Here is a 26,914-nt window from a genome sequence, read left to right on the forward strand (position 1 = left end):
ATGAGCAGCATATTGCGTAGAAGGCAGCATGGCAGACCCCAGACATTGGCTGTTTTCCAAGCTACCTGAAAGAATGGTGCAAATAGGCAACAAAGCAGCAGTAATCCTGTTCAAATTTATATTCTCCACAGGAAAAATAGGATGTGGGCTGGGGGAGAAGCAATTTACATTAATCATCATCCTAGAATTATTCTACTGAAGGGTCTTTACAGCTTATGCTATTCTGGCTGTGAATTTAACCTGGCACCGTGTTGTCTGAAGTATAAACTAAGGTTGCAGAAAGGTGCCACAAGAATACCAAGTGAGGAGTATTTTATTACACTCTTATTTTCCCTGAGAGGCCCCCCACATTCCCTCTCCCCAAATCATGCTCTGTGTTGCGTTGTAAAAAGAGGGAGGCAACTCTTTGATGCCAGTCAGCGGAGCCCATGAAGGAAGATGTGGTTTCTTACTCACTTTTTTCCCCATCTAGCAAAACTGTTTTTAATTAAGCATTTGGGATTTGAATTATTAAATAACAGAGCAGTTTCTGTCTGCTTTTGTTCCCTAGCTAATGCGCCTACCAGACCATTATTGACCTATTTTTTAAGAGATTGGATAATGAAAGCAAAATGGGGATGTTTTACAAACATGTGGCAGAGCAACCCTATCCCATTCCATATTTTTAAAAACTGCATGTGCTGGTTGTTTCAGTCAGACCTCCCCACTCCATCTCAATTTCAGCAGGGATATAAATTGCACACTACTCAAGGGACAGCTCTGGTTGCTATAATCTTTTGCCGTGACTATCAACAAGCTATTATCCCAAATTTCTGAGGAATATTTAAACCCCATTTTCTTTAGGAATTCGCTAGGATGTTACTTTAGAATGTTCAGATGTTCACTTCTTATGTGGGTTAAGGTCCCCAGGAGATATTAAAGGTAAAGGTACCCCTGCCCGTACGGGCCAGTCGTGTCCGACTCTAGGGTTGCGTGCTCATCTCGCTTAAGAGGCCGGGAGCCAGCGCTGTCCAAAGACACTTCCAGGTCACGTGGCCAGCGTGACGAAGCTGCTCTGGCGAGCCAGCACCAGCGCAGCGCACGGAAACGCCGTTTACCTTCCCACTATAAAGCAGTACCTATTTATCTACTTGCACTTAGGGGTGCTTTCGAACTGCTAGGTGGGCAGGAGCTGGGACCGAACGATGGGAGCTCACCCCACTGCGGGGATTCGAACCGCCGACCATACGATCGGCAAGTCCTAGGCACTGAGGTTTTACCCACAGCGCCAGGAGATATTACTACATCACAAAACTTGGATGGAGTTGAACGCTAGAACCTGTGTGATAGCTGCACCAATCAACATTGAATTTTTTGGGCTTTCCTCCAGATCAGAAGCAAGCTGAATCTTCTATAGTGCATGGCTTTGAGAAAAATCACACATTTGCCTCTGTTTTTCCAAGTTGTTCTACCAACTCTTATGGCTTTGCCAAATACTTGCCACTCACAGTGTGGTTGTGTTCACTTGGGTTCTCTTTGTTTTGTGGGTCATTTCCCTCATATTGATGAGTCCATATTTGTAAGATGTATACACAGTGCATACCGCTTCCTAGTTCCTGTGTGCCAAATGTGTCTTTTACATGCCAGCAAAATAACAGCTTAACTTCCAATCCAATAAAGATGAAAGGAATTAAATGAACTAATAAGATTGAATTAAATAAAACTGAGCTGTTTTTAATTGGGTTACTACACTCAGAGCCCAACATTCCTCCAAGGAGCTTAGGGTGATATATATACCACCACCATCATCATCATCCATGGTTCTTCCTTCAGCACCCATCCATTTAATCCATACAACAACCTGTGAGGTAGGATAAACTGGGATAGCATCTGGCCCAGTGTCACCTTGTGACAGAGTGGGGACTTGAACCTGGTGTCCCAAGTCTCTTTGCTGTAATCACTACACTACCCTGTCATTACACCTCTTGTAACTGTCATGTTACAAGAAGGGTTGAAAAGTACTTGCACAAGCAATTCCCCTTTTCACACTTTTGTCTTCAAAATATATACGTAAATGGTGTATCTTTTATTACAGGGAAATGCAGTTTCCTCCTTAGTCACTAAAGGTCCATGTTGTGTTATGGAATGCCTTTTACTGTACCTTGGGTTTAAGTTAGGGATGGGCAAAAATGTCAATTTCCATTTCTCCCGGTTTTTCCAACCTTAAGTTCAGTTCTCCACGTTTCCAAATCAGTTTGTGATTTTTCAAAAGTCCTTATGAAAATTCATCAGCATTTTGTTGAGAATTAATTCCTGACATTTTTGTATGCAGTTTTGCCTAATATATGCAATTTTACAAAACAATTTCCACTAATACAATGCATTTCCGTATATTCTTTCCACCAATATATTTGTGTTTATGCATGCTCTACCCTTCTATACACAGTTTTGTACACATTACTTGACTGGAGAAGTGCATTTCAAACTTTGGAGGAGGGATGTCCATTTCAGTTTGCTTATTTTGTTGGAAAGTTCAACTTTTTGAATTTCTCCTCCACCCCTAGTAACTTTGGATCCTTTTCTTTTCTTTTCTTTTCTTTTCTTTTCCTTCCCTTGTTTACTATATAATTTTCACAATCAGCCTCCAGGGACTGGAGTCCTTCCACAAATATAAAATTGTGTTTTTATTTCCATTGGTTAAAATAAATGTGTAGATAATGTTGTTCACTTGGTTTGACAGTGAATACTTGGAGGTACAAAAACTGCTGAATGTGACTAGTGGCTAAATGAAAACATGTTGTGGTAGGCCAAGAGCAATTCCTTTCTTAATCATCCCCCAAGGAGGTTTTGTATAATTTCATGTGTTTGTTTTAAAGGAACTCTGTTTTAAAAGCAGTGGCACGCGTCTCTGTTTCCTTTTGTGCTTTTCTTTTCAGCAGAGAGGATTTTCTGTCCAGGAGCTTGTCAAGAAAATGTCAAGAGTGGGCCTTCTTGGGTTGGTGGTCAAGGTAAAATACATTACACTGTCGACATCCATTAAGGCCAGGAGAAAATAAACCTCTGGAGGCAGATCTTAGCTGTGTTCTTGAAGTTTAGAAGTCTGTTGAAGCACACAAAATTGAATATATGCAGTTTTAGAGTGGGAGGAGAAGTGGATGTCCTTTATACACCTTCATGTGTGCACAATTGTTGAAACAGTTCCACATGCTGGTCCTAAAGGAACCAAAGATTAGGACCTTTTGATGTGAAGAGTATTGTTTTGGTTGGCCCAAAACATTTGGCTGCCTGAAGTAGATGAACACACCCATTCCAAGTTTAGAAGCTGACTGGACTAGGAGTTGAGTTTGTTTTCCATGCTGGTAGGAGCACACCTGAGGATAGTAGGTTTGCTTAGGAGTTGGGTATGCTGCTTTAGACCAAATCAGACCACTGGTCCATCTAACTCAGTACCGTCCACACTGACTGGCAACAACTCCCCAGCGTCTCAGACAGGGGACATTCTCAGCCCAGATGTAGGGGACTGAACCTGGGATTTTCTGTGTACAAGGCAGGTGCTCTGGCTGTCACCCTTCCCCATCCAGCTTTGGAGAGATGGGCAGTCTGTGTGACACGCAAAGAATCAACGCCTTGCTGCTGCCCCTCGTCTCTCTGCCAAATGGTGGCCCAGTCCTCTTTTAGCCCCAGAAGCTGCTGATGCTTTGTCTGCTCAGGAACACACACACATTTTTGCAGCCCCAGATCGACAGCAAAACAGAAAGCAAAGGTTTATTGAGCTCTTGTGGGTCACAAGTTGCAGAGGCCTGCCTTTAGTACAGCAGTCTCTGCTTTCCCTTTAAATGATGGTTCTTAATATTAAATGTGACTCTCTGAGGGCATGTAAGCAGCGTGAAGCCACTTTTCTTTTGTGAACCAACCCCTCTTGCCAATTGGCAGAGGGACCTTGCATTCATAACAATAACAACTTACTGTTACAAAGTATATCCACTGGCAGTGTGTGTGAACTTGTGACGCAAATAGGTTTTTCCTCTATACGGAACCTTCCATGCTCATCCTCAACATGCTGCTTTGAGTCTAGATCCTTTCTACCACTGTGGTGGCTGCGGCTACATGACACTTACGTGAAAACCCACCACATACCGTATTTTTCCATGTATAAGATTTTTTTTACCAAAAAATTAGGTTTAAAATTGGGGCTCATCTTATACATGGGTAGTGCTAAGGGGTGTTTTCTTAATTTGGAGTCCCCCAAAATAGGGGTATCTTATACATGGGGGCGTTTTATACATAGGAAAATATGGTAATTAGGTTATCCATCCCTTTTTTGTCCCTGCACACCCCCCAGGTGAATGAAGAAGGAGAAAAGTAATTGTGATCTTGAGGCAGGATTCAGCTCATGAGTCCCATCAGTGGAAGCCCTCCATGGTGCAATTTCACCTTTCCTCCTCCATGCCCATCTGAAATTGACTATGTGTGGGTCAGGAAAACTGCCAGAGTTGGGGATCTGGTGAGCTAACATGCATGCCCAGACAGAACAATCAACAGCATGATGTTGAATTTCTCCCTTGGTATTTGCACCCACCCACAACATGGGTGTGGGGGTGCACCCCCCGTTGCTGGAAGCACATCCACTCCTTCAGACACAATGGTTGTAATGTAGAATCAACCTGCTCTGATATTTTATTTCTGGATTTAAACTAATTTGTGAAAAAGCTCTTTTGGGGGGACATGCAGTAGGTCTAGATTGTATGTGTGTGCGAAGCAACAAAATCAAGATGGCAGTGTACACTGAATGTTGAATATAATGTTGTGTGTGTGCAGCCCTGTGCTCTAACACCTACTGATAGAACAACAAGCAATCTGTAGTTCTGTTATCTGTGTTTACAGGTGGCTTTTGTTTTACGAAATGCAGCTGCTTAGATTGCAATTTCACAGGAAGGTGGCAATGGTGGCGGTGAAACACATTCAACCCCAGCCATTTTCCTGCCCTCAAATTGTCAGCTCCAGCTGCTTTTCCTCCACCTGTATCTTGGAGATGGAGAACTCTTGTCTTGCACCCGTGTGGCACTAGAGCATGTACCAACAAGCTTCCGACAGGATTTGTGATCCTAGACTGGCCTTTTCTGCGTAGTTCCAAAACTAGTTGTGTGCAGACAAGTCCATATAGGCCTTTCTGACAACTTGGTGATTTGCTGTTTTTGTTTGCTTGTAGTCGACTAAAGTTAAAATGGATTGAAACTTCCTTTGCAACAAGTGTGAGATGCCCTTGAGAGTCTGAGAACAGATGGAAACAGGGAGTCTTGAGCTTAAATAAGAATTACTGCTCTCAGAGCTGAAGGCACCTTTCTCAGCTACAGTTTATGCAAGTGATCAAGCCTGGAGCTGTTGCTAGGCTTTGAAACCTTCCAAGCAGAGTACAGAATTTCAGAGCTTTAGGTGTATGCGCATAAGGAGCTTTGTGCCGTTAAAAATGATTGCGCCTTGTCCCAAAGTAGTGTCTAAATGTGCTCACCTACTATGTTAAAATCCATAATGCAGATCCCCTGCCAAACCACAAAGGGCTAATGAAAGTGTTAATAGATGCACATTTGAGAGCCTGAGTTCAGCTACCAGTCTAGCCGTGGGATCCTGGAACCATTCCTGTAGAATGAAAGGGTAGCTTGGAGGAGGTAGGGAGGGAGTTTACATTTCTGAATCACCTTCCCTGCTTCACATCAAAAACTTCCTGCATGCAGTAAAGCTAGCACACCAGGGAAAGGCCTATACTCAGCAATAATAAATAAAATAAATTCTAAAATACATTTTCCCTTCGCAGGTACAGCCTGGGGTGGGGGGATGAGTTCAGCAAAGTGGAATAAGAACTTGTCTGTGCATGGCACTGATTGGCTGGTGTCTGTGACGTCATTAAGAAATTTCCCCATCCTGGAAGAAGTTTGCATGGGGAAGGGAAGTTGTGTTATTCAGTGAATACATGATAAGTTAATTGATAAGCCTTTGTGTGGCATTAAAAAATATATGAAATAATAGATGCCTGAATTGTATGGGAGAAGCGCTTAGCCGCTGCTCAGTTTGCTGCTTTGCATGCCTGTCATTTTGGTTGTGACACCAGGTCTTGCTGCATGAGCTCTTTTTAAAATATTGCATCTTTACACCCTCCTCCCATAAAGTCCAATAGACATACTACACATATAAAGTCTTCTTTTTTGTGCAACATCCAAAAGAAATATCCAAAATAGTGACAGTTATAACAGTGATCAAAGGCAATTAAGACGTTTCCCCTTGATTTCCTGGTGTTTTGAGGAAGTTTGATCTGGAACAGCCAAGGGTGGTGAACAGGAGGGATTATTAATTCATTTACTAGAAAGCTGTGATTTCCAAGAGGGAACTTGCCCATTTCCAGGGATTGTGCTAAAAGGAAGGGCAGGGGTATTTTGGAATTCCAAGCAATTTCCTCCTTGTGTGGATTAGCTTTCTTTCTGTTACGTCTACATAGGCAGGCATATGGACTTCTCGAGTATCGGATTTCTTTCTCCTGCCTAGTTAATTCAAATCCACCGTGTTGGTGATTACTACTGAAATGAGAATCGCTTCCTTTGCATTAAGTACTTTCATTGAAGGCGGTATTTTTTATTGTTTAAAAAAGGAACAATAATAATTTTCTCCAGGAGCAAAATGGAGAATAATATTTTTTTAAAAAAATAATAATAAAGGAAGAAAGAATAGGGCACAGTGCAGCCAAAGTTAAGCCCTTTTATGTGTCATTTATTTCTGCTGGGAGAGGTCTAAGTGCAAATTTCACCCTCTCATTGAGATGCAAGGAGATTTAAAAAGCACTTAATGAGAAAAGCAATGTGCTGCAATGGCCTGGGTTCTGGACCTGCACACAGGGAACAGTGGGGCCCTCAGGGAACAACTTTGGGGCAGAGGTCTAGGGCCACACTCAACAAGTGGGCCCTGAAATAAGACAGGGCTGGCTTTTGAAAGTTTCCATTTAAAAGCGGGGGCAGTGTGGAGGGAATATAAACACCTACAGGCAATTACCCATTTATTCATGTGTACATGCGACTGCGGGACACGGGTGGCACTGTGGTCTAAACCACTGAGCCTAGGGCTTGCTGATCACAAGGTCAGTGTTTCAAATTCCTGCGACGGGGTGAGCTCCCGTTGCTCGGTCCCTTCTCCTGCCAACCTAGCAGTTCGAAAGCACATCAAAGTGCAAGTAGATTAATAGGTACCACTCAGGCGGGAAGGTAAACGGTGTTTCCGTGCACTGCTCTGGTTTCGCCAAAAGCGGCTTAGTCTGCGGACAAACATTGGCTCCCTCGGCCAGTAAAGCGAGATGAGCGCCACAACCCCAGAGTCGTTTGTGACTGGACTTAGCTGTCAGGGGTCCTTTTCCTTTACCTTTTTACATGCGACTGCACACATCACCGCAAAACTGGAAGTGGCATGAAAAAGGGCAAAGAAGAGTATGAAAATGGCGTCTAGCCATCCCACAAGCTTTTGCAAGTGCAATCCTAGGAGCCTCTTCTGTCCTCACACTGCAGGTCTCCTGGGAAATCTACAGGCGCTTTTTAGTTTTGCTAATTAACCTATAAGCAGGAGGGGGGTGTGAAATTGCTCTCTCCACTCAGCCCTTTAGCTGCCTGTCTTCTTGGAAAGTTTGCAGCGCCGTGACACTCTGATTCTGCCTACCACAGTAATTTACGGTGACGTGGGTTTGATCACTGAAGCTATAATTTTGTGTTTCCCGAAATAACTGTTAAATGTTCATCAAGGAGCAAAGGCCTTTGGCTGTTCCTTTGTGCAATTCCAGGACTGTGTTTCTTCTTAAACGCACTCCACATAGATGGCAAAGCGAGCAAATGCTTCTCTTTCAGCAGAGATGGAAAGGGCATCAGGTGAAGAGCTCTGGTTCCCTTATGTGAGATTTGGGGGGTAGCGGGGAGAGAACAGCTGGCAACCGTAAAATGAGGTTAAGAATTGCCAGCATCATATGAATCAGCCTTGAAGGGTCATTCACTCTTCACAGGAAAATGTACAGAAGTGTTCTCATTTCAGCCACCAAGTTGACTTGTGAGAATTTTAGAAATGGCGGCAGTGAGAGAGTGGGGGTAGGAGTCATTGCCCTTGTTTCGAAAGTGGAAGGATAAACACATTCTCATTAGAGTTCTCCCCCACCCCCACCCTTTCCCTCATATGCACCCAGGGCTTTGGGGAAAACAAAAGAACAGATTTAGGGAGAGGAGAGGGGGGACGTTTGGGCGCACATGTGTAAATTCTTGCACTAATGGAATGGGGGACTTGGCAATGCTTTGAATATAAGCCATAGGTTTTTTTTAAAAAATAAACCAGCCGAACTTGAATAGTAATTCAAGCCATAGGTAAAGGGAACCCTGACCATTAGGTCCAGTCGTGACCGACTCTGGGGTTGCGCGCTCATCTCGCTTTATTGGCCGAGGGAGCCGGCGTACAGCTTCCGGGTCATGTGGCCAGTATGACTAAGCCGCTTCTGGTGAACCAGAGCAGCGCACGGAAATGCCGTTTACCTTCCTGCCTGAGCAGTACCTATTTATCTACTTGCACTTTGACGTGCTTTTGAACTGCTAGGTGGGCAGGAGCAGGGACCGAGCAACGGGAGCTCACCCCATCGCGGGGATTCGAACTGCCAACCTTCTGATCGGCAAGTCTTAGGCTCTGTGGTTTAACCCACAGTGCCACCCACGTCCCTCATTCAAGCCATAGTTAGGGACGAACAGACCATGTCAGTTTTACACATGTTCACATGTCCATTCTGTCCCATTTTTGCAGTAATTTGTGGTTACTTTTTAAAAAAAGTGAAAACTTACAGTTAAATATATATTCCTCACAATCTTAAAAACATATTTTTTCTCTTGATGTACACAATTTGAAACAGATGTAATCCTAAAATATGTGTTTTTATGCACTTTGCCACCTCTTTGAGCCAAGATCTGCATCTCAAAATTCAGAGGAATCCAAAGGATTGTTGCATTCCACCAATGTATTAGTCTAAGACATTTGAATTTGGTTGGTTCATTTAAATGCAGCCTGAACAAAGTTTTCCACTGTACTTAGCAATGGTTTTCAAACCTTTTGTCCTTCAGGTACATTTTCCACATAGATCTGTCCACTGTGGGTCCCTTTATGTACTTACCTTGAAACCGCTATGGATTACACAGCAAGTTCTGGGGTGCATGTAGGACACATACTTAGTTAACAGATGGGTGTCATTGTCCATTCTTATTCTGAAAGGCAACTCTAAAGTGCCCATTTTCTTATTTCCCGTTTATCCCTGATACCATCCCTGTAGTTCCACTGATTGCTGTATCCTAGACATGTGTTGAGCTGCTGGCAATAACTATAGAACTAGATGGAGACTGTGCCTCTAGGTCTAATGAACAGCTTTCTCATTCACTCCAGCATTCATCCCTGGGTCTGAAACCCTTCATTAATAAGGCTGAAACATCCAGGGAAGCAAAAACCAATATTGATAGTCTATCACTTGGCCTCCCCTTTGCCCACCAGTCTGCTGCAGATGCACATTACAAGGGCAGATTGACAATGAGAGAGAGAGCAAGCTCCGTCTTTCGAGGAAGCTTGCCCCTCTCCATTATTTGTTGTTATTTATTTATTAAATGTATAGTTTAGCCTGACTTTTGTTGTATGATCCCAGGGAGAGTTTCAATGCAATTTAAAAAAAAATCCATTCTAAACAATTAAGAACATTTAAAAAAAAAAATCCACTAACATTCATTCATAAAAACTAGCGGTGTGTCAAAAAATTGTCCTTTTTTAATAATAATAAAAAAAAATTTCCCATCTGTTAATGAAAAAAAAAAAGATTTAATCTGAAAATTCTCAAAGGGTGGAGAGAAAATGCCAGTGACATTCTCATGGATGGGATGCAGAGCTGTGTTGAGCTGACCCTACTTTCAAGGTGGCTGAGGGAGGTCTGTGAGTGTTGTATTGTTCTGCAAATTATCTCTCCAGGGGTCTGTACTCTGCAGCATTCTTAAGTGCTCACCTTCCCTGAAGACCTCAGCTGGATGGTACACCTGACAGCTTTTTGTTGGTTGTTTTAAGTTGAAGTTGTTGGGTTTTTTACTTTTAAAGAAATGCACGTGGAACATTTTGTTGGGTACGTAAAATGCAAAAGGAAAGACTTCCGTTAAACAGTATTAGTGAGTGCACCAATCTTAGGCGTTTGGTAGCCATCCTCCATGGCTTTCCACACTTCCATTAAAGCTCAGGAGAAGATGCCACAAAGTACCGGTAACTCCTCCCATGGTGATTTTTGAGATCAAGAAGGCTGCTGAAGTACAAAAAAAAAAAAAACTCAAGTGGAGAGCATGCGCACCCCACCTTTGGCCACCGTGCAACAAGGCATAATAAAAAAAACCTCATACCCAGTGAATTCTAAAGTACCATTAGAATGAGACCAAAAAACAGAAGCCACATTTGAACTGAAATAAATCTTTTGATAAACTGGAGGGCAGGTTTCAGCCCAGCAACTAATAAAAATCCTCCTTACAGCTCCCAGGTGCAGCTTATGTCCCATAAATGCCCAGGCAAACAGGCAGGTCTTTTCCTGGTGCCAATATGCTGTAAGCTCTGGCACCAGAACTGCTTCCAGGAGAACAATCCACAATGGGGCACCACCACAGAGAAGACCCTACCCTGTGTCACCACCAGGCGAATCTCCCTCAATGGTGTGATAACAAGAAAGGCCTCCCTCTGCCATACCAGCTATAAGGGGTAGGCTGTTATGGGGAGAGACACCTGTTCAGCCATCTAGGCCTCAAGTCATGACTGACCCTCACCAGGTTTACTTCCATCTCTGAGTTCTCCTGATCTCCTCTGGAGCTACCTGCTCCTGTATAAGCTCCCAACCTGAGCTGGAACAACAAGATTTCCTAGGGCTCCAAGCAAAGCTGCCTTGAGCTAGGGAAATGGGCAATGGTTGGTATGTGAGAACCAACCAGAATACGCTGGATACTACAGAATTGCGGACTAGACGAACGTAGGTCTGATTTAGGAAGGAGACCAGCCCCAGGGACCCTGACAATTCCGAAACAGGGGCAGGAAGGTGATGGCTTCTCCTGATTGGTTTAACCCCGATGTTCAGAGGCTTAGTACATCTGGGGACACGTGTCATGAACAAACAAGGTTGCTCTAAATGGCTCACTGGTGATAATTTATCATTTCCATCTCCTGTGCAGTTGGGCTGGGACAGAGAGCAGGTTGGGAGATACAGGTTCGCAATGACTGGGTGTACTGGGTGAGCTCCATGTCCCTAAGGAAAGCCATGTGCAGACCCACCACTGTTGCACTGTTCAGGGATTTAGTGCCTAGTCTGTAACACTGGACGTTTCCCTCTCTTTTTATTATCAGCTTCATGGCCACAATTAAACATCAATAGTGTCCTGTAGCTGCTTCTAAATATGAAAGCTACAGATTTTGAGAGAACCATCTGGAAGAGAGAAGGAGGAACACCGAGGCAGCTCCAGCTGCTGTTGTTGTATCTAAGTGCCCCCCCCCCTTTACAGGTTTCATAACAGGATTAGGCAATTTCAACGTCACACAGGTTACCATGGATACTGTAAATCATTGTCATGAGCAGTTTCTCAGCCGAGGAGTTTATACATACTCAGAAAGGCTTTTCCCCCCCAGATAACTTTTTATTTCTTTTTTCAGCAAGATGAGATGTTTTGGTTCTGAGCTTCATGCTCTCTTCTAAAAGGCATGGACTATGTATTGACTTTGACCAGAAGGGAAAAGAAGAACTGAGGTCTCCCGCCATCTTTTGTCTCCTGTCTCCCCCACTTACAGACCTTGAATCAGGCTTGTCTTGCAAATGAAGCCAAGCTAATCCAAACCTGGATTAGACACTGAAAATTTAGGGGTAGTGCTAAATCCTGGGTGTGGTAATGGGTGAAGGCAAGTAAGCTGAAGTCCAAGTCAGAGAAGACAGAGATCTTTGTGGGAGGTTCATCCTGCCCCGAGTGAGTGGGGTTCCAGCTGTTCTGAAGGAGATTGTGGGGTTATACTTCCCTTATAAGGATCAGGTTTGTAGTTTGCAGATGACAATGAGACACATGTGGTCTCTCTGGAATGGAGAACTCTCTTAGCAACCTAGGATGGGGTGCCAACTATGGCCTTTCCTGGCTTCAGTTGTGTATCCAAGTCCTGGTACCTCCAAGGTGGATTACAACAGCACATGATGCTGCTTTGAAAAGGATCTGGAAACATCAGTTAGCCTAGAATGGAAGCGGCTAACCTGGTGTCTTCCAGATGTCCTTGGACTACAACTCCCATCAGGTGAAGTCGACATGTCCGGTGGCCAGGGATTATGGGAGTTGTGGTCAAAGAACTTCTGGGGAGAACCACATGGGCTACTCCTGGCCTAGAATAAGGCTATGAGATCACTAACTGGGACTGGATGATACAATACAACCCTATTAACACCAGTGCTTTATCAGGCAGGTTACTACAACATGTACCTACTCAGACCTGAAGAGCATCTTGCCAGAGTCTTAAGACATAACATGGGAGGAGGTAGCAAACATATAAATGAGGCTTTGTAGGATGATAGGTGGGAGTGAGTTGCACCATGGCCTTTTGGGAAGGAGAAACATGTAATGGCCATTTCCTCATCTCTGACTTTTATGCCATCCTTAGGGAGACATATGGCTTCCTTGATTCCTTCATAGTACCTGCTCATCTGCATGACTGCTACCTCCTTCTGTGTTTCGTATTAGGCGCTTATGAGAACCAGGTCCATAGCTTTACTACCAGCTACCTTTTTTCAATACCCACCCCACAAATTTCTTTGTTTACCATCTTCTTGTCGAAGAGTTTTGGAGAACTCGAAAGCTTGCATGCTGTTTTGTTGTGACACAAGAATTCTCTCTCTTTTCCAGTTCTAACCTATCGGTACCATGGCTACAAGTGCTGTTCCAAGTGAAAACCTTCCCACGTACAAGTTGGTGGTGGTCGGAGATGGGGGTGTGGGGAAGAGTGCCCTCACCATTCAGTTTTTCCAGAAGATCTTTGTGCCAGACTATGATCCAACTATTGAAGACTCTTACCTGAAGCATACGGAGATAGATGGGCAGTGGGCCATTCTAGATGGTGAGCCACCTATTTTGAATTGATGGGCTTTCATCTGATGCTGCTCAACTTTTGTGTGTGCATAAATTCCATATATCTTATTGATTGCATATGTTATATCTCAGTGTAGATAAATGAGATGCAAGAATCAAGTGGAGCTATTCCGATTTGCCCTTTATTCCATGCAGAGTATATTTATCAACCTGCCTTGGCATTTCTTCTCCAAATGAAAGTTATTTTAATGATAATGATTTAAATCACTGAAGTTTTGGTTTGGGAGATCATGGCCAGAACACACAGGCATTTGGGTCTTTAATGGAGTGTTTTGCCCTGGTATTCAAAAATATGTTTATCTTGCTAGGCAGCGTGCTACAGAGAAAATATAAAAACCACTGAGAGAGAGAGAAAACAATACAACAGACAAAAAGGCACCAGACAGAAGTCAAGCCAAGAACACACACAAAAAGAATGAAACACTTGGATAGAAGTAGATTTTGCTAGAGGCAAGTATAATGTGTAGTTAAACTGTGGAACTCACTGCCACAAGGTGCAGTGGTGGCCACCAACTTTGATGACTTTAAATAAGGATTGGACAAATTCATGGAGGAGAAGGCTATCAATGGCTACTAGGCCTGGCTGGAAGCAATGAAACTTCTGTGCTACACCCTCCCCTAGTTCAAATAAAGAAACTCAGAAGTTCTCTCCTACCTGTTGTTCCAGGAGCGTATTTCAGTACATTAGCATTGTACTGTATTTCTCTCAGTACTGGCTCCCAGACTGAGCAGTGGTATGAAGGTGAGATTGATGGTATTTATTTGTTTGCCATGCTGAGTTCCTGGTTTTTCTTCAAGGACCTGAGAGGGGCATATATGGGATTCAATTCTCACAACTATGCTACGGAACAGGTGAGGCGAAGAGAGAAAGAGAGAATGTGGCTTGATCTAGGTTACTCCATGAGCTTTGTGAAGTGAAGATTTGAACCCACGTCTCCTCAAACACCCTCTTTATTAATCCACTGCACCAGCCCTTCAAAGTGTCCCCAAATTTACACAAACTGAAGCCATTCCTGAAATCGACTCAGCTACAGATTCACATTTTGCATTGTTGTTGTCTTTGCTGTTTTTGCTTCAGATGACATGTGCACTTGAAAAGCAACTCTTACGGGTCTGAAAAGAAATCTGACCCCCTCTTGAACTTTTACTTTTACAAGAGAACAATGTAGGAAAATAAAGGTAACCAAGGCAGGCGCTATTCATAAACTTGTGAATTATTATGCAAGGGATGTTTTTTGATAACCACTACCACTTTCTCTGCACGTAGCTATTTTCATCATTTCTCTCCTGGGGCTGCTTGTCCAGTTGCTCACAAACTCGGTGCATTTGTATACATGCAATGTTTATGCACACACGGCTGGAATCCAAGAATTAATCTTGCTACACTAAATTAATTCCACCTTTGTTTTGAACAGTTTGGATCAAACAACTTGTTTTAGACTCCTGTTTTCTCCCACTGCTGCTGCAACCACCCAACATCTTCTATTTGCTGCTGAATCTGATGCTTACAGAGTATTATTATTATTATTATTATTATTATTTAATTTGCTGGAGGCCAGTCTGGTGCTGGTGCTCCAAATCTGAAGCCAAAGAAAAATGCTTTAACAAGGCAGGCGAACAGAAGTCTCCTGAGCATATTGGCTCACAAGAACCTGAGCACCAGCCCCCCGCAGGCAACCTGTTCATTGAGCCTCCATCCTGATTTGCTTGCACAAAGCTTAAACAGAAGTTAGGCTCCAGCCAATCTTTATTGAGCATTCATTGTGATTTGTGTGCAAGGATGTTAGATGACAATCAGCATTCATCCTGACTTGCTTGCAAGGTGTTTTATATGTCTTCCCATTAATCCTTCATTTGTTCCACACTTTTCACTTTCCTAACTGCAAAAAGTTTTGGGGTTTTTTTCTTTTTTAAAAAAGGGGGGGCTGCAGGGTAGGATTTGTTGCACCAGGGTGACAAATCCATTTTATCAACTTCAACTGTGCAAGTCTAAAGTTGCAGCCTGTACTTGCATCCCTCCTTCAAACCAAGTGTAAGTGTACCTTGGTAAGGTAAAGGTAAAGGGACCCCTGACCATTAGGTCCAGTTGTGACCGACTCTGGGGTTGCGGCACTCATCTCGCTTTATTGGCCAAGGGAGCCGGCGTACAGCTTTCGGGTCATGTGGCCAGCATGACTAAGCCGCTTCTGGCGAACCAGAGCAGGTAAAAAAAATGGGAAAGAAGAGGTGCGGATTTTATTTTGTTTTAAAGGATGCTTGGGAGGTACCTTCACAGTTTTGATTTCTGGCTGGCATTGTAAGCCTACTTGATTGGAAACAAATTCCATCAAAATCCCTGAGACGTGAGCAAATCTGGTTAAGACAAGGCGCTATGCCCACAACACCATAGTCATCCAGGATATTTAGAATTACAATCTTATGCATTTATGCTCTGGTACTAACTGCACAAGTATGTATGCTTCTGTTGGCTCAGAAGTGAATTCCACTTGGGTCAATTTAGCCTTCCCCTAAACAAGTACGTGTAAGCTGGTTGCCTAAATTCTTCCCATAAGTTCTGTCAGCGTTTCTTGCTGTGTTTGTCTTGGCCCACCTCCAGATGTGCTCTTGCTTCACACCAAGATCACGCTGGTTTGTCTGCCTCGCTTCTGCAAAGATCATAAAAAACAGCTTGGGAATAATCTAACCAGAAGGTTGAAGGGCCGGCGATCATTCTGAAAGCATTCATGCTTGCATAGTCGCTGTCACTGAGGAGCTGGTGCCTGGGTTTCTTGTTTTGTTTTAAAATCTTGTTTTGTTTTAAAATCTAAATAAGCTAAACAGTTAGGGTTTTTGCCTCTATTCTTCAGGCCCTTTTTGCACCAAGGTCAGTGAACAGGTTCCTAGTTCTGCCATCTCTTCTTAGCACTCCAAATCCATGCTTCATCAGAAGTGAAATTATTTCTTCCCTTACAGAGGAGAGGGATAGTTTTGAATCCTGATGTTTGCTTTTTTTGTATTAGAATCAATCCCTCCCCTCTCCCCAAAATTAGATCCCTTTCTCTCTTTCTTTGAAGGGGAAAAAGCGTTGGCTGTTTCACACCACCCTCACTGGTTGTAAATCTTCTAAGGATTTCTCGTATCATGTGGTATGCCATCACATCATGGCAAATGCAGAATCAGAGCAACAGATCACAAATTAGCATAGCAGCGATTCAGAAGTGTTGTATGCTACTCTGATATTTTATGATACAGAAATGCAAAGCCTTCCATATTGGTTTTTTGTGTGTGAGCGTATTCCATAACATGTCTTTGACACAACAAAAGTGCATTAGTGATGGATTTACACTGGACCGGCCACAGATCATTTTGCTCTATTATTTGTTCTAAGATGCTTCCCCAACGCTGTGTCATTATTGGTGTCTTGAGGGACGAAAAGTAAACCAAGACATTTGTGGTACAAAAAAAATTTCAGGATTTCAGGAGGATATTATGGGATATACACTAATTAGAAATGGAACAGTACTTCCACTTTGAAATTTTGTAGCCACAGAAAGTATTGAAAGCAAGAACATATATAACCACCCCAATACCATCACGAGCACAAATCATCACAATGCACAACAATGCACAATAAAAATCATATCTGAGGGGCTCTAAATAGATAGTGTAAGTGTATACCTTACATATTGCTTTTTTAATTTTTAATGGGGGGGGGGAGCTAAGATCTAGGGGCCTGAATCTGCCTTTACATTTCACCAAGCAGTGGATACAGTGGACCAGATTCAACTAAGTAGTTGTCCTGGCAGAAGCAAGCACAATGAGTTCTGCTAGCGCATCAGGACTTTTCCCGCTCTTCCCCTCATCCTCCCCAAATCCTATTGGGAGAATTGGGAAAACTCCCAGAACAGTGTACAGTGGGAGGAGAAGGGAGGTCATTCTGTCTGTCAAGCAGAAATGCTTGCACTGACAGAACAATCACCTTAGCATAACATGTTGAACTGTATATCTAGTGAGCAGAGGGCTTTCCATATTTTTCACTCCATAAGACGCACTTTTTCCCTCCTAAAAAGTAAGAGGGAATGTGTGTGTGTCTTATGGAGCGAATGCAGGCTGCGCAGCTATCGCTGAAGCCAGAACAGTAAGAGGGAGAGCTGCCCAGCAATCCCTCTTGCTGTTCTGGCTTCAGTGATAGCTGCGCAAAGCCTCTTCAGCGAAGTGGGAGCATTCCTCCTCCCGCTTTGCTGAAGAGGCTTTGCACTGCTCTGCTGAACCCAGCACAGCAAGAGGGAGAGCTGCGCAGAACCTCTTGTTATGATGCCTTAGCCTGATCATCCCTCCTCCTTCCTCTTCAACAACATTTGATTCAGAATATTTTTTGGTCGGGTGCGTCTTATAGAGCGAAAAATACGGTGACTTTGAAAAACAGAGGTGTAAACTTGCCTGGAGGCCACAGTCTTTGACCTGGAGCCTCTGTGCTCCCTAATCCCAAATATATAGAGGCTGGCTGTGGCTCTATAGTTTGTGGTGGGGGGAAATGCATTCTGTACATGCTCTGAGGCATAAGAACCTCTTTAAGGTTACCAGATCTTTTTCAGTGAATCTGGGGACACTTTTCAACTTCAATGGATTTTGTATGGGGACTGGTTCGTAAATCCGGGGACCGTCCCCAGGAAACGGGGACGTCTGGTAACCTTACTTTAGATATTAAGGAGAAAATGTGGTACACCCTTAAGTGTTGAGATTCCTGCAATGCAGGGGGTTGGACTAGATGACCCTCACAGTCCCTGCTAGCTCTGCAGTAATATGATTCTAACTGTTCCATTTGAAGCTTCAGGGGGCAGGTCAAGTGCTTCCATGTCAAAATCTCCCTGCATATGCAAAGCATTTCAGGATAAAGGCCAAGCTTGGTGCCTTCTCTGGTGTGCTAGTTTTCTAAGTACAGTGGTACCTCAGGTTAAGTACTTAATTCGTTCCGGAGGTCTGTACTTAACCTGAAACTGTTCTGAACCTGAAGCACCACTTTAGCTAATGGGGCCTGCCGCTGCCACTGCGCAATTTCTGTTCTCATCCTGAAGCAAAGTTCTTAACCTGAAGCACTATTTCTGGGTTAGCGGAGTCTGTAACCTGAAGCGTATGTAACCTGAAGCGTATGTAACCCGAGGTACCACTGTAACCCGCTAGCTTGACATGAGGCAGTTTCAAACAACTCCACTTGTATGCATTCAGAGATTGTCATTGTTCCATGAGAAGACTGTACCACGTGCCATCCCTCGGCACTTAAATCCACTCACAAGGTCTGCCGGAGAAACAAGGGCACGATATTAAAAGAAAGCAATTATAGCATAATTCCTTCTCTTTTTTTTCTTCCTGGGCTTTTGGTTTGCTTTTGCTTAATGGCTTTAGAACAGTCATTCAGGAGTAGCCTTGAGGTCATGCCTTTCTCCGTCTGGCAACAAAGAGTTATGGAAAATAACTTTTATAAGAAGGAAAGAATGTTCTCAACCATTCCCCCCCCCCCAAAGGGTGCCTCAGAATTGGACCCACGCAGACTGCAAATATATGGAGCAGGGTTCGCCTTCCCTCCTCCTAGCCAAGGAGAGAAGCTAATGTTTCAGAAGGGGCAGGTTAAAGAATACAAAGACGTTATAATTGTAACAGCAACATTTATTTCACCAAGCGTACACCAAGCATACAGTGGGACTGATGTTTTAAAAAGCAACAACCACCACAGGCCCGTTGGGTTCTCTAGACCAGTATCCTGTTTCTAACAGTGAGTAGCTAAATACTTCTATAAGAACATGAAAGAGCCAAACCTCTGTTGGTTGCCGGGATGGAGGTAGATAGAAGTGGCCTCTGCTCTGCTCTTCACTACAGGTGCTTGAGCATAGTTTATTTTTCAGAAATATACTAGTGCATCTGCCAAAAGTGTACCATGTGAAGCTGCCCTGGGCTTGGTCTCTATGGATTATTCCATGGTCCAGGGACTCCTTTGCTGCCTATGTGTTTAACAAAATGCAGTTACACAAGATACGATGTGACAAAATGCCCTGTCTAGCTTGGTCCTCAAATGCTGGGGTTTGAGTTTTAATATATACAGTCGTATCTTGGTGGTCGAACGCCCTGGAACTCGGACGTTTTGGCTTCCGAACGCCGCAAACCCAGAAGTGATTGTTTCGGTTTGCAAACGTTCTTTGGGAACCCAAATGTCTGGTGGGGCTTCTGCAGCTTCTGATTGGCTGCAGGAGCTTCCCGCAGCCAATCAGAAGCTGTGATTTGGTTTTCAAATGTTTTGGAAGTAGAACGGATTTCTGGAACGGATTCCGTTCAACTTCCAAGATACGGCTGTACATCCGCAATGCAAAGGGAGAAGAAGATTGTCAGAGGGGAATCTTACTGTTGCAAGGCTCAATCCCCCTTTCAGTCTAGTTCTTGGGTTACAATGGGGTGTTCATCAATGCTAAAACTAATAATCTGGGAGACTTCAGCTGTCATCCTAAGCACATCTGCCACCCTCTTTGCGTGTGACTTCACACATGCACTGAACACATGTAGGGGAGTGCTGTACCCCGCTGCCCTGGCTGCACCCTCCCAACATCCAAATGTTGAGCTGGGCATAGCCATAAGGAGCACCTACATGCATGCACCCTTAAACTCTTTTTACCTTTCTTGGTCAGTGTGCAGATGTAGGTAGGGCTGGAAGTGGGGCAGGGTTAGCTATGCACAGCCCCACCTTCCTCCAGCATAGACCTGGCAACGTGTACAAAGGAGGCTTAGCTCTCAAGCAGATATGTTTAGGGCAGGAGAGTCAGGACGGACACACAATTTGGGTGCAGGCCAACTGACCATCTTCTACTTTCTCTATTCCCTTGCCATTCCTAGTTCTGGACACGGCAGGCCAAGAAGAATTCAGCGCAATGAGGGAGCAGTACATGAGGACGGGGGATGGATTCCTCATAGTCTACTCAGTCACAGATAAAGCCAGCTTCGAGCATGTGGACAGGTTCCACCAGCTCATTCTCCGAGTCAAAGACAGGTGAGTGCATTTGAGCTGCAAGTACTCTGAACTCCCATGGATTCTTTTGAGGAGTAAAAATGCCAGAGCCCTCCCTCGAGAGACTGAACTTTTTTGTTTGGCTCTTGACTGAGTGGACATTGAATTGATTTGCATCCTTATCTCCTACATTTTTTATGACTTTATATTTTTATGACCCATCCTTTAACCCATTAGTTATATTTAAAATATCTGCATGCTGCCCTATGGAGATTTTTTAATGAACAGCATTGGTGTTTCTGATGTGGCCATTCAAAACCAGATTCTCTCTAGCCCGGGTCTCTTGTAACAATAAGATGTCATACCCAGTTATAAAATCTTTGAAAGTGACATCCTCAGTTTTATGCTGCCAGCCTGTGTGTAAAGTATGCTTGTTTACATGTTACATTGAACACAAGTACATTTGGGGATGTGACAGAGATGCTGGAGGGAGCAAGGGAGAGAAATGTTCCCTTCAGTGAGTTCCCTGAAGTTGCCTTCGAATCCAAATTCCCCAGTCTCCCAGCAGGCACATGCCTCATCCCACATTGTTCAGGAGTGCCTACTCACCCTCCAGATAAGCTTTTGGGGGGTTACAGGTGACTGCAAGTGCAGGGAGGAAGAATGGAAACTATTTCCTCCTTGAATGTAAATTGCCCTCCCAGCATCCAGTCCACTGACGTTGTCCTATTTTCTGTGGATTGTTTTTATGTGTACCGCTTAGAAATTTGAATAGTTAAGCAGTATATAAACATCATCAATAAATAACATTTATAACCGAGTAGTCAGTCCATACATTCAGCTCCTAGTTGCTGACAATGACCAAGAAGAGAAATTAAGCAGTGTCCTTGCATGTGTGAACCAGGCCAAAGCTCAGATTTCTAGACTGGTTTTAGGTGTCCACTGCAAGTACATTTGCTATTAACATTTGCTATTTAATGCACAAGCAAAAGATAAGAAAAGCCTTGGTAGATCACTACGGCATTCATTCATGATTTGATCAAGCTCTGTTCTTCAATTAAGCAGCAAGTGCTTTGGTTCGTGGTTTCTGTCTTCTTCAGATACTAGAAATAATGTGACACCCAAGAAGCAGGGAGTTTTTGTACTGATGTTCTCTCTTTATTCGCTTCTTCCAGGGAATCTTTTCCAATGATCCTGGTGGCCAACAAAGTAGACTTAATGCATTTGCGAAAAATCACCCGGGAGCAAGGAAAGGAGATGGCAGCAAAGCACAATGTAAGTATTTTGGTTTCTTTCCATGATGTTTTCTTTGACCGTTCAATGACCTGTAAGAGCCTATGGCCTATTGGAAGTACATAGGATGCTAGGTCTGTTCTTCCATCAGCAAAAAAACCACTATATTTTGTATGACTAGGTTGTCTGTTTGCATGCACATGTGCCCATTTGTACACCTAACCCACCAAGTATATGTCTTTTCTAGAATATATGAATATATTTATTTCAGAAATTTCTGTGGTGCCTTCACCAAAAATTTCCACAAGATGGCTTTAAAAAAATAAGGTACAGTGGTACCTCGGGTTACAAACTCCTCAGGTTACAAACACTTCAGGTTACAGACTCTGCTAACCTGGAAGTAGTACCTCAGGTTAAGAACTTTACCTCAGGATGAGAACAGAAATCACATGCCAGCAGCTCGACAGCAGTGGGAGGCCCCATTAGCTAAAGTGGTACCTCAGGTTAAGAACGGTTTCAGGTTAAGAACGGACCTCCGGAACAAATTAAGTTCATAACCAGAGATACCACTGTACTATAAAGGCATTGTATGTATTCTAAAAATATACTATCATTGCTAGGGCTACATCAGCAGCAAATTTCTATATTTCGTATGAATGCTTTTGAATATCCCTTTTCCATGGTCTTCTGTTCTGCTATGTGCTACTGTATTTTATTTGATTATGTTGTGACCCACACTGGGATGTTACAGAATGAAGTGTGGTTTAAAAATGAAGTAGTAATAATAATAATATGGATCTCCTTGTAAGTACATATATATTTTGCAGACAGCCATTCCTTCTCCCCAGGAAACTCTGGGAACTGTAATTTTGAGAGGGGCGGCAAAGCTCTCTCCAAACTACCCATTCCCAAGTTTCTTTACATGAGACTATGTCAGTTAAACTGGTATAAAACTGATGCAAGGTTATAGTGCAACTATGCCACTAGAGAGCACCTTTATCAAGTTATTTTCTGCCATGGAATAGTGTACAACATGTAGCAGAAGAAACCCTGGAACATGTAACCCACCCTCTTCTTGTCCGCATTATCAAGTATTAGTGTGACAAGCTCTATCTGTGAACAGCTCTTTAATCTTTCTGAGCTTCTAGTTATTCAAACTGTCTTCAGGCAGATTGGGGAAATAAAAATGAAACTCTATATTCGGTGCAAGCCACCTTCCTTCTTTGTTATAATGGAATCCCTACTGTCCAATCAAATGTTTTCTTTCTCGTGAATCATTACATAAAACCATTTCCCCAATAATATACATTTTTAAGAGTTACTGGGCCTTTATTTTCCAGATTCCATATATAGAAACCAGTGCAAAGGATCCCCCATTGAATGTTGACAAAGCCTTCCATGATCTTGTTCGAGTAATCAGGTGAGCCATCAGCCTGTTGAGTTGGCCAAATACTGACATGGTTTGCAAGGGTTTAATGAATCTATCATCCACCTGCTAGAAGCAAGAGCTAGTTCATATCTCACTGCTAAATGCCAGTTTTAATATAATGCACTGTTTACATATATATATTTCAGCACACAAATGACCATCTTGGTAGCACAATACTTATCCCAGATCAGCTGTGGAACCATTTGATCTCTCTATCACAGGTGGTCCACATGATCAACTCAAATGGCCCTTGTGAGCTTGGTCAGCCTTGAGTTCTGATGACATGATGTCATCTAAGCTCAACATGCCCCTTCCAGCTCAGGCCATTGTATCACCTGATCCTTGAAGGTTAATGCCTTCTGAGATGGTCTACGGCGGTGACTTTCAAACTTTCTTCTTTTTGAAAACTGGGGGGAGGGGGGGAAATTACCTGCTAGGTAATTTGGGGGCAGGTCCTAAGATCCATGCTCAGTGTTCATTGGGTATCATCCAATCGTCTTAAGCCTCCAATCAAACTTACTGTGCTCCTGGAACATTCTTCTACAGCTGCACCCTGATCAGTAATGGTGGGCAAGGTGCCTTTCAAGGAAGAGGACTCTCTTATGCTGAAACCCTAGAGAAGTTTCAAATAAGCTCCAGGTTTTCTCAGAACCCTTCTTAGAACCACTAGCTCAGGGTAATTGTCCATTTCTAAGACGAGAGGTGCTTAGCTCCAATCTAGCCTGAAAGCTGTTGGACTGGGTGTGGGTGCTTAGCTGGGGGAACGAGAAACCAGCTTGGTAGTACAGCCCCAGAGAAGGTTCTCTGGAATAGAAGAGACTCCTCAGAACTGGAAATACCTGCTTTAAACCATTGAATCTCATGTGCAACAGTGGCCCAATGTAACGTGAACCCATATTCTGCCACATGCAAAATTAGGAAAAGTCCAGTTGGCTTTTATGTAAACAAAAGTCTAAAATATGGGCTTAATGTGCTTCTCCTCTCAACTCTGCCACTTAGCTTGGAAGTTTTCATTACTCTTACTTGTATTACAGTGTCTGGTTTTCCTCTATATCTTATTTTGGCCAAAGTCCAAAAGCACTGGATGTCTTTGTCCATTTATTTAGCTGCCGAGTTGTTTTACTCGCCCATTGAGTGGAAAAAGCACTGCCAGTTCAAGTTGAGAACCCACTGTGGTGGAATGGATGAACCATCAATCTCTCCTGTCTAAACTGGGATTATATTTCCAGTTCGGCTGCAGATTTTCTTCAAGGGGGTTTGTTTGCTGAATTTCTACACAACCTGCCTACTAAAGCTGCAATACTATAATGCTTACCTGGGTATAAGCCCGCTGAACTCAGTGACACCTCTGAACTGGCATGTCTATGAATCTGCTGAAAAATAACTCCACCTGGAAAATGTGCTTCCATGGAAATGGTCAGTTTTACAAGATTTCATGTACAAGAGAGTTGGAAAACATGTTGTGTGATGCCTCTCTCCTCCCCCTGCCTCAACTGAGCTGAGGATATAGGCCTGCAGAAACGCTACCATTATCATGGCCATTTTCCCAAGCAGTGCAGAGAAAGGAGGAATACGTGGCGCTTCCTTCTTCCTTGCAGTCATATCTTTTGCTGATTTATGCCTGTTTCTCAGGAAAGCAGGTGCCACTACCCACTCATCCTAGATCATCTCCTTTGGCAGCAGAAATAGGGAGTGGGTGGTGGTGAGAAGTCGCTTTGGGAGGACAGATGCAAGCTGGAATTGTGCCATGTTGTTTTCAAACCATTTTCCTCATTAGTAAAGCTGGCACTGAGAAGACTCCCTCAGAGCTGAGCTGGTGCAGCCCCCGTCATTTAAATCTTGCGTCAAGGACAGGCGCCCGCACGACACTGTGGCAAATTGGGCAACATCTGGTTCTGCCCAAAGAATCTTCATCATAAGGATGGCGAAGCATCTGGTTGCTCTGGTTTTCCATTTGCTAATTGCCTTCTAGGGGTCAGCAAACTTTTTCAGCAGTCCACTGTCCCTAAGACCTTGTGGGGGGCTGGACTATTTTTTGGGGGGGGAGAATGAACGAATTACTATGCACACCAGGCAGGCCCCCCAAATAACCCACAGATGCATTTTAAAAGGATATATTCCATGCAAGAGCACCAGGTAGGCCAGGCAGTATTGTAGATGATAAAAATTAAAATTATTGGTTTTTTCTTACCTGCACTGATGATAGTCATTGTTTGGATGGGGGGTCCTCGCCTGGGTTTGGGGCTGCATTGTGGCTTGCTGGGCCTCCTGCTGCCGGCACCTCTTCCGCACTTTGAGGGTGGGATGGGGGCCCTCCCGCCAGCAGCGGAGGCCGAATTGCAGCAGCCGCAGCAGCAGCGGAGTGAGTTCTGGACTGCGGGAAGGTCTCCAGAGGCCTTCCCACAGTCCGGAGCTTTCCTGCCGGCAGCGGAGGCCAGATCACCGTGCAGCCAGCGGGGAGAGCACTGGACTGCCCACAGGAGCACCAGGGTGGCGGCGGGAAGATGAGCGGCGTGAAAGGGCTGGCTCCGGAGAGGGGCTGCTTAAAATGGCGCCCAGCCAGCTCAACCCAGCTCCCTTCCTCCTCTAGGCAGGGCAGGGAGAAGCCAGGAGGAGGGAGGGAGGAGGCACCACCGTGGTGTGTGAGAGGGAGGGGGGAAATGGTGCAGTGGGGGAAATGGCGCAGCCCAAACAGAATCCCCACGGACAGTCCGCAAGCCGGATCCTGAAGGCAATTGGGCCTGATCCGGTTCTCGGGCCTTAGTTTGCCAACTCCTGTTACAGGGCATCTCTGCTGTTGAAGTTGATCTGGTAGAGAATGGATCCATGATGCATTTTCATGAGGATCTTTGAAAAAAATGGCAAACTGCTGAAGAAATTAAGATTGAATTTAAAACTGGAATAATGGTAAACCAAGAGAGACCGAAATGGACAGATTCATCCATTCCTAACTTGTGAGTGGCAGTGCCAGATTTACATTCATATAGTAAACCATACCTGAAGCAAGCATCGCTTTTGATCCCCTTGCATGAAAATACCTGTGACAGTTCTGCCCCATTTTGCCAAAATTATGTGTCTGTTTCTGTGTCTGATACAGAACTGAAAGCCTTCCTGTTTTACCATTCCACCTTTGTATTTTTACAGGTAGAATCCCTACCACTTAACCCTTATACAACGATGGTACCTGCTAACCTTATTCCTTTGAACTCTGCTGCCATCATGAAATAAATTCTAAATACTCCCCTGTTCACATATCACTGCACACCCACACACAGTAGCTGGGTCTAGGCACAGGACTGAGGCCACTTCCAGAGGACCTGCTTATTGAGCGATCAGCTTGATTTGCTAGCAGGGAGATTAGGTGACATTGCATCAAAGCAAGTATTATCCCACACTTTCCACTGCATTTTCCCGACACTTTCCTTATTGCCAAAAGTCTGGCATTCTGGGGAAGCAGGCTTGTTGCACAAGACTTCAGTCAACTGTAATTTTGCAACAGGAATTTCTGCTATGTGCTTGAATCCTAACCAAAATTAGTAACAGTCTGGAAGCACCCTAACAGGCTGGGAGACTTAGAATCATAGAAGTTTAGAGTTGGAAGGGATCCCAAGGGTCATCTAGTCCAACCCCCTGCAATGCAGGAATCTCAACTAAAGCATCCCTGACAGGTGGCCATCCAACCTCTGCTTAAAAACCTCCAAGGAAGGAGAGTCCACCACCTCTCGTGGGAGTCTGTTCCACTGCTGAACAGCTTTTACTGTCAGAAAGTTTTTTCAAATGTTTAGTCTGAATCTCATTTCTTGCAACTTGAAGCCATTGGTTTGAGTTCTACCCTCCAGAATTTTAAATTTTAATTTAAAATTCAAACAATTTATTAAAACTTGTTTAGAATGTCATATAACAGGCTTGTCTGAAAGTTAGATGTTTAACGATACTTTGAAATTATCTTCAAAATGATAGTTACTTCTAAAGAAATCTATTTCTTTGTCCTTTGTCCTTTTTTTTTTTTTTTTTAACTAACACCCCTTTTGTTCACAGGCTTTCCAGAGGGTTTTAACCTAAAAGTCTTCCTTCTGGTTAGGGTTCTCTTATCTCCACACACACACGCACGCACGCACGCAC

At 43.8% G+C, this 26,914-nt stretch overlaps 1 protein-coding gene and 1 long non-coding RNA gene across 4 annotated transcripts in view; one reads left to right on the forward strand and one right to left on the reverse strand.

The window, feature by feature from the left end:
- The window catches only part of MRAS (muscle RAS oncogene homolog), a 43,555-nt gene that overhangs the window by 12,277 nt on the left and 4,364 nt on the right, over nucleotides 1-26,914 (forward strand). Inside the window, exons 1-5 of one of the 3 annotated variants that reach the window (XM_081009241.1) lie at nucleotides 2,964-2,987; nucleotides 12,918-13,128; nucleotides 20,019-20,172; nucleotides 21,306-21,405; nucleotides 22,704-22,783. In XM_081009241.1, the coding sequence (XP_080865367.1) occupies nucleotides 12,936-13,128; nucleotides 20,019-20,172; nucleotides 21,306-21,405; nucleotides 22,704-22,783 (527 nt within the window). In that variant the 5' untranslated portion in view covers nucleotides 2,964-2,987; nucleotides 12,918-12,935. Of the gene's footprint in view, nucleotides 1-2,963; nucleotides 2,988-12,917; nucleotides 13,129-20,018; nucleotides 20,173-21,305; nucleotides 21,406-22,703; nucleotides 22,784-26,914 lie in introns of those variants that run through there. The other 2 variants (XM_081009240.1, XM_081009242.1) reach the window with 2 other exon arrangements.
- On the reverse strand, nucleotides 15,312-20,004 carry LOC308479416. Its single transcript, XR_013987667.1, has 3 exons — nucleotides 18,305-20,004; nucleotides 17,548-18,071; nucleotides 15,312-17,160 (listed from the first exon to the last, which is right to left on the reverse strand). It is a non-coding gene; the product is annotated as an uncharacterized lncRNA (long non-coding RNA).

This window comes from Podarcis pityusensis (genome assembly GCF_964106645.2).
Source record: "Podarcis pityusensis genome assembly, chromosome: 1".
Lineage (NCBI taxonomy): Eukaryota > Metazoa > Chordata > Lepidosauria > Squamata > Lacertidae > Podarcis > Podarcis pityusensis.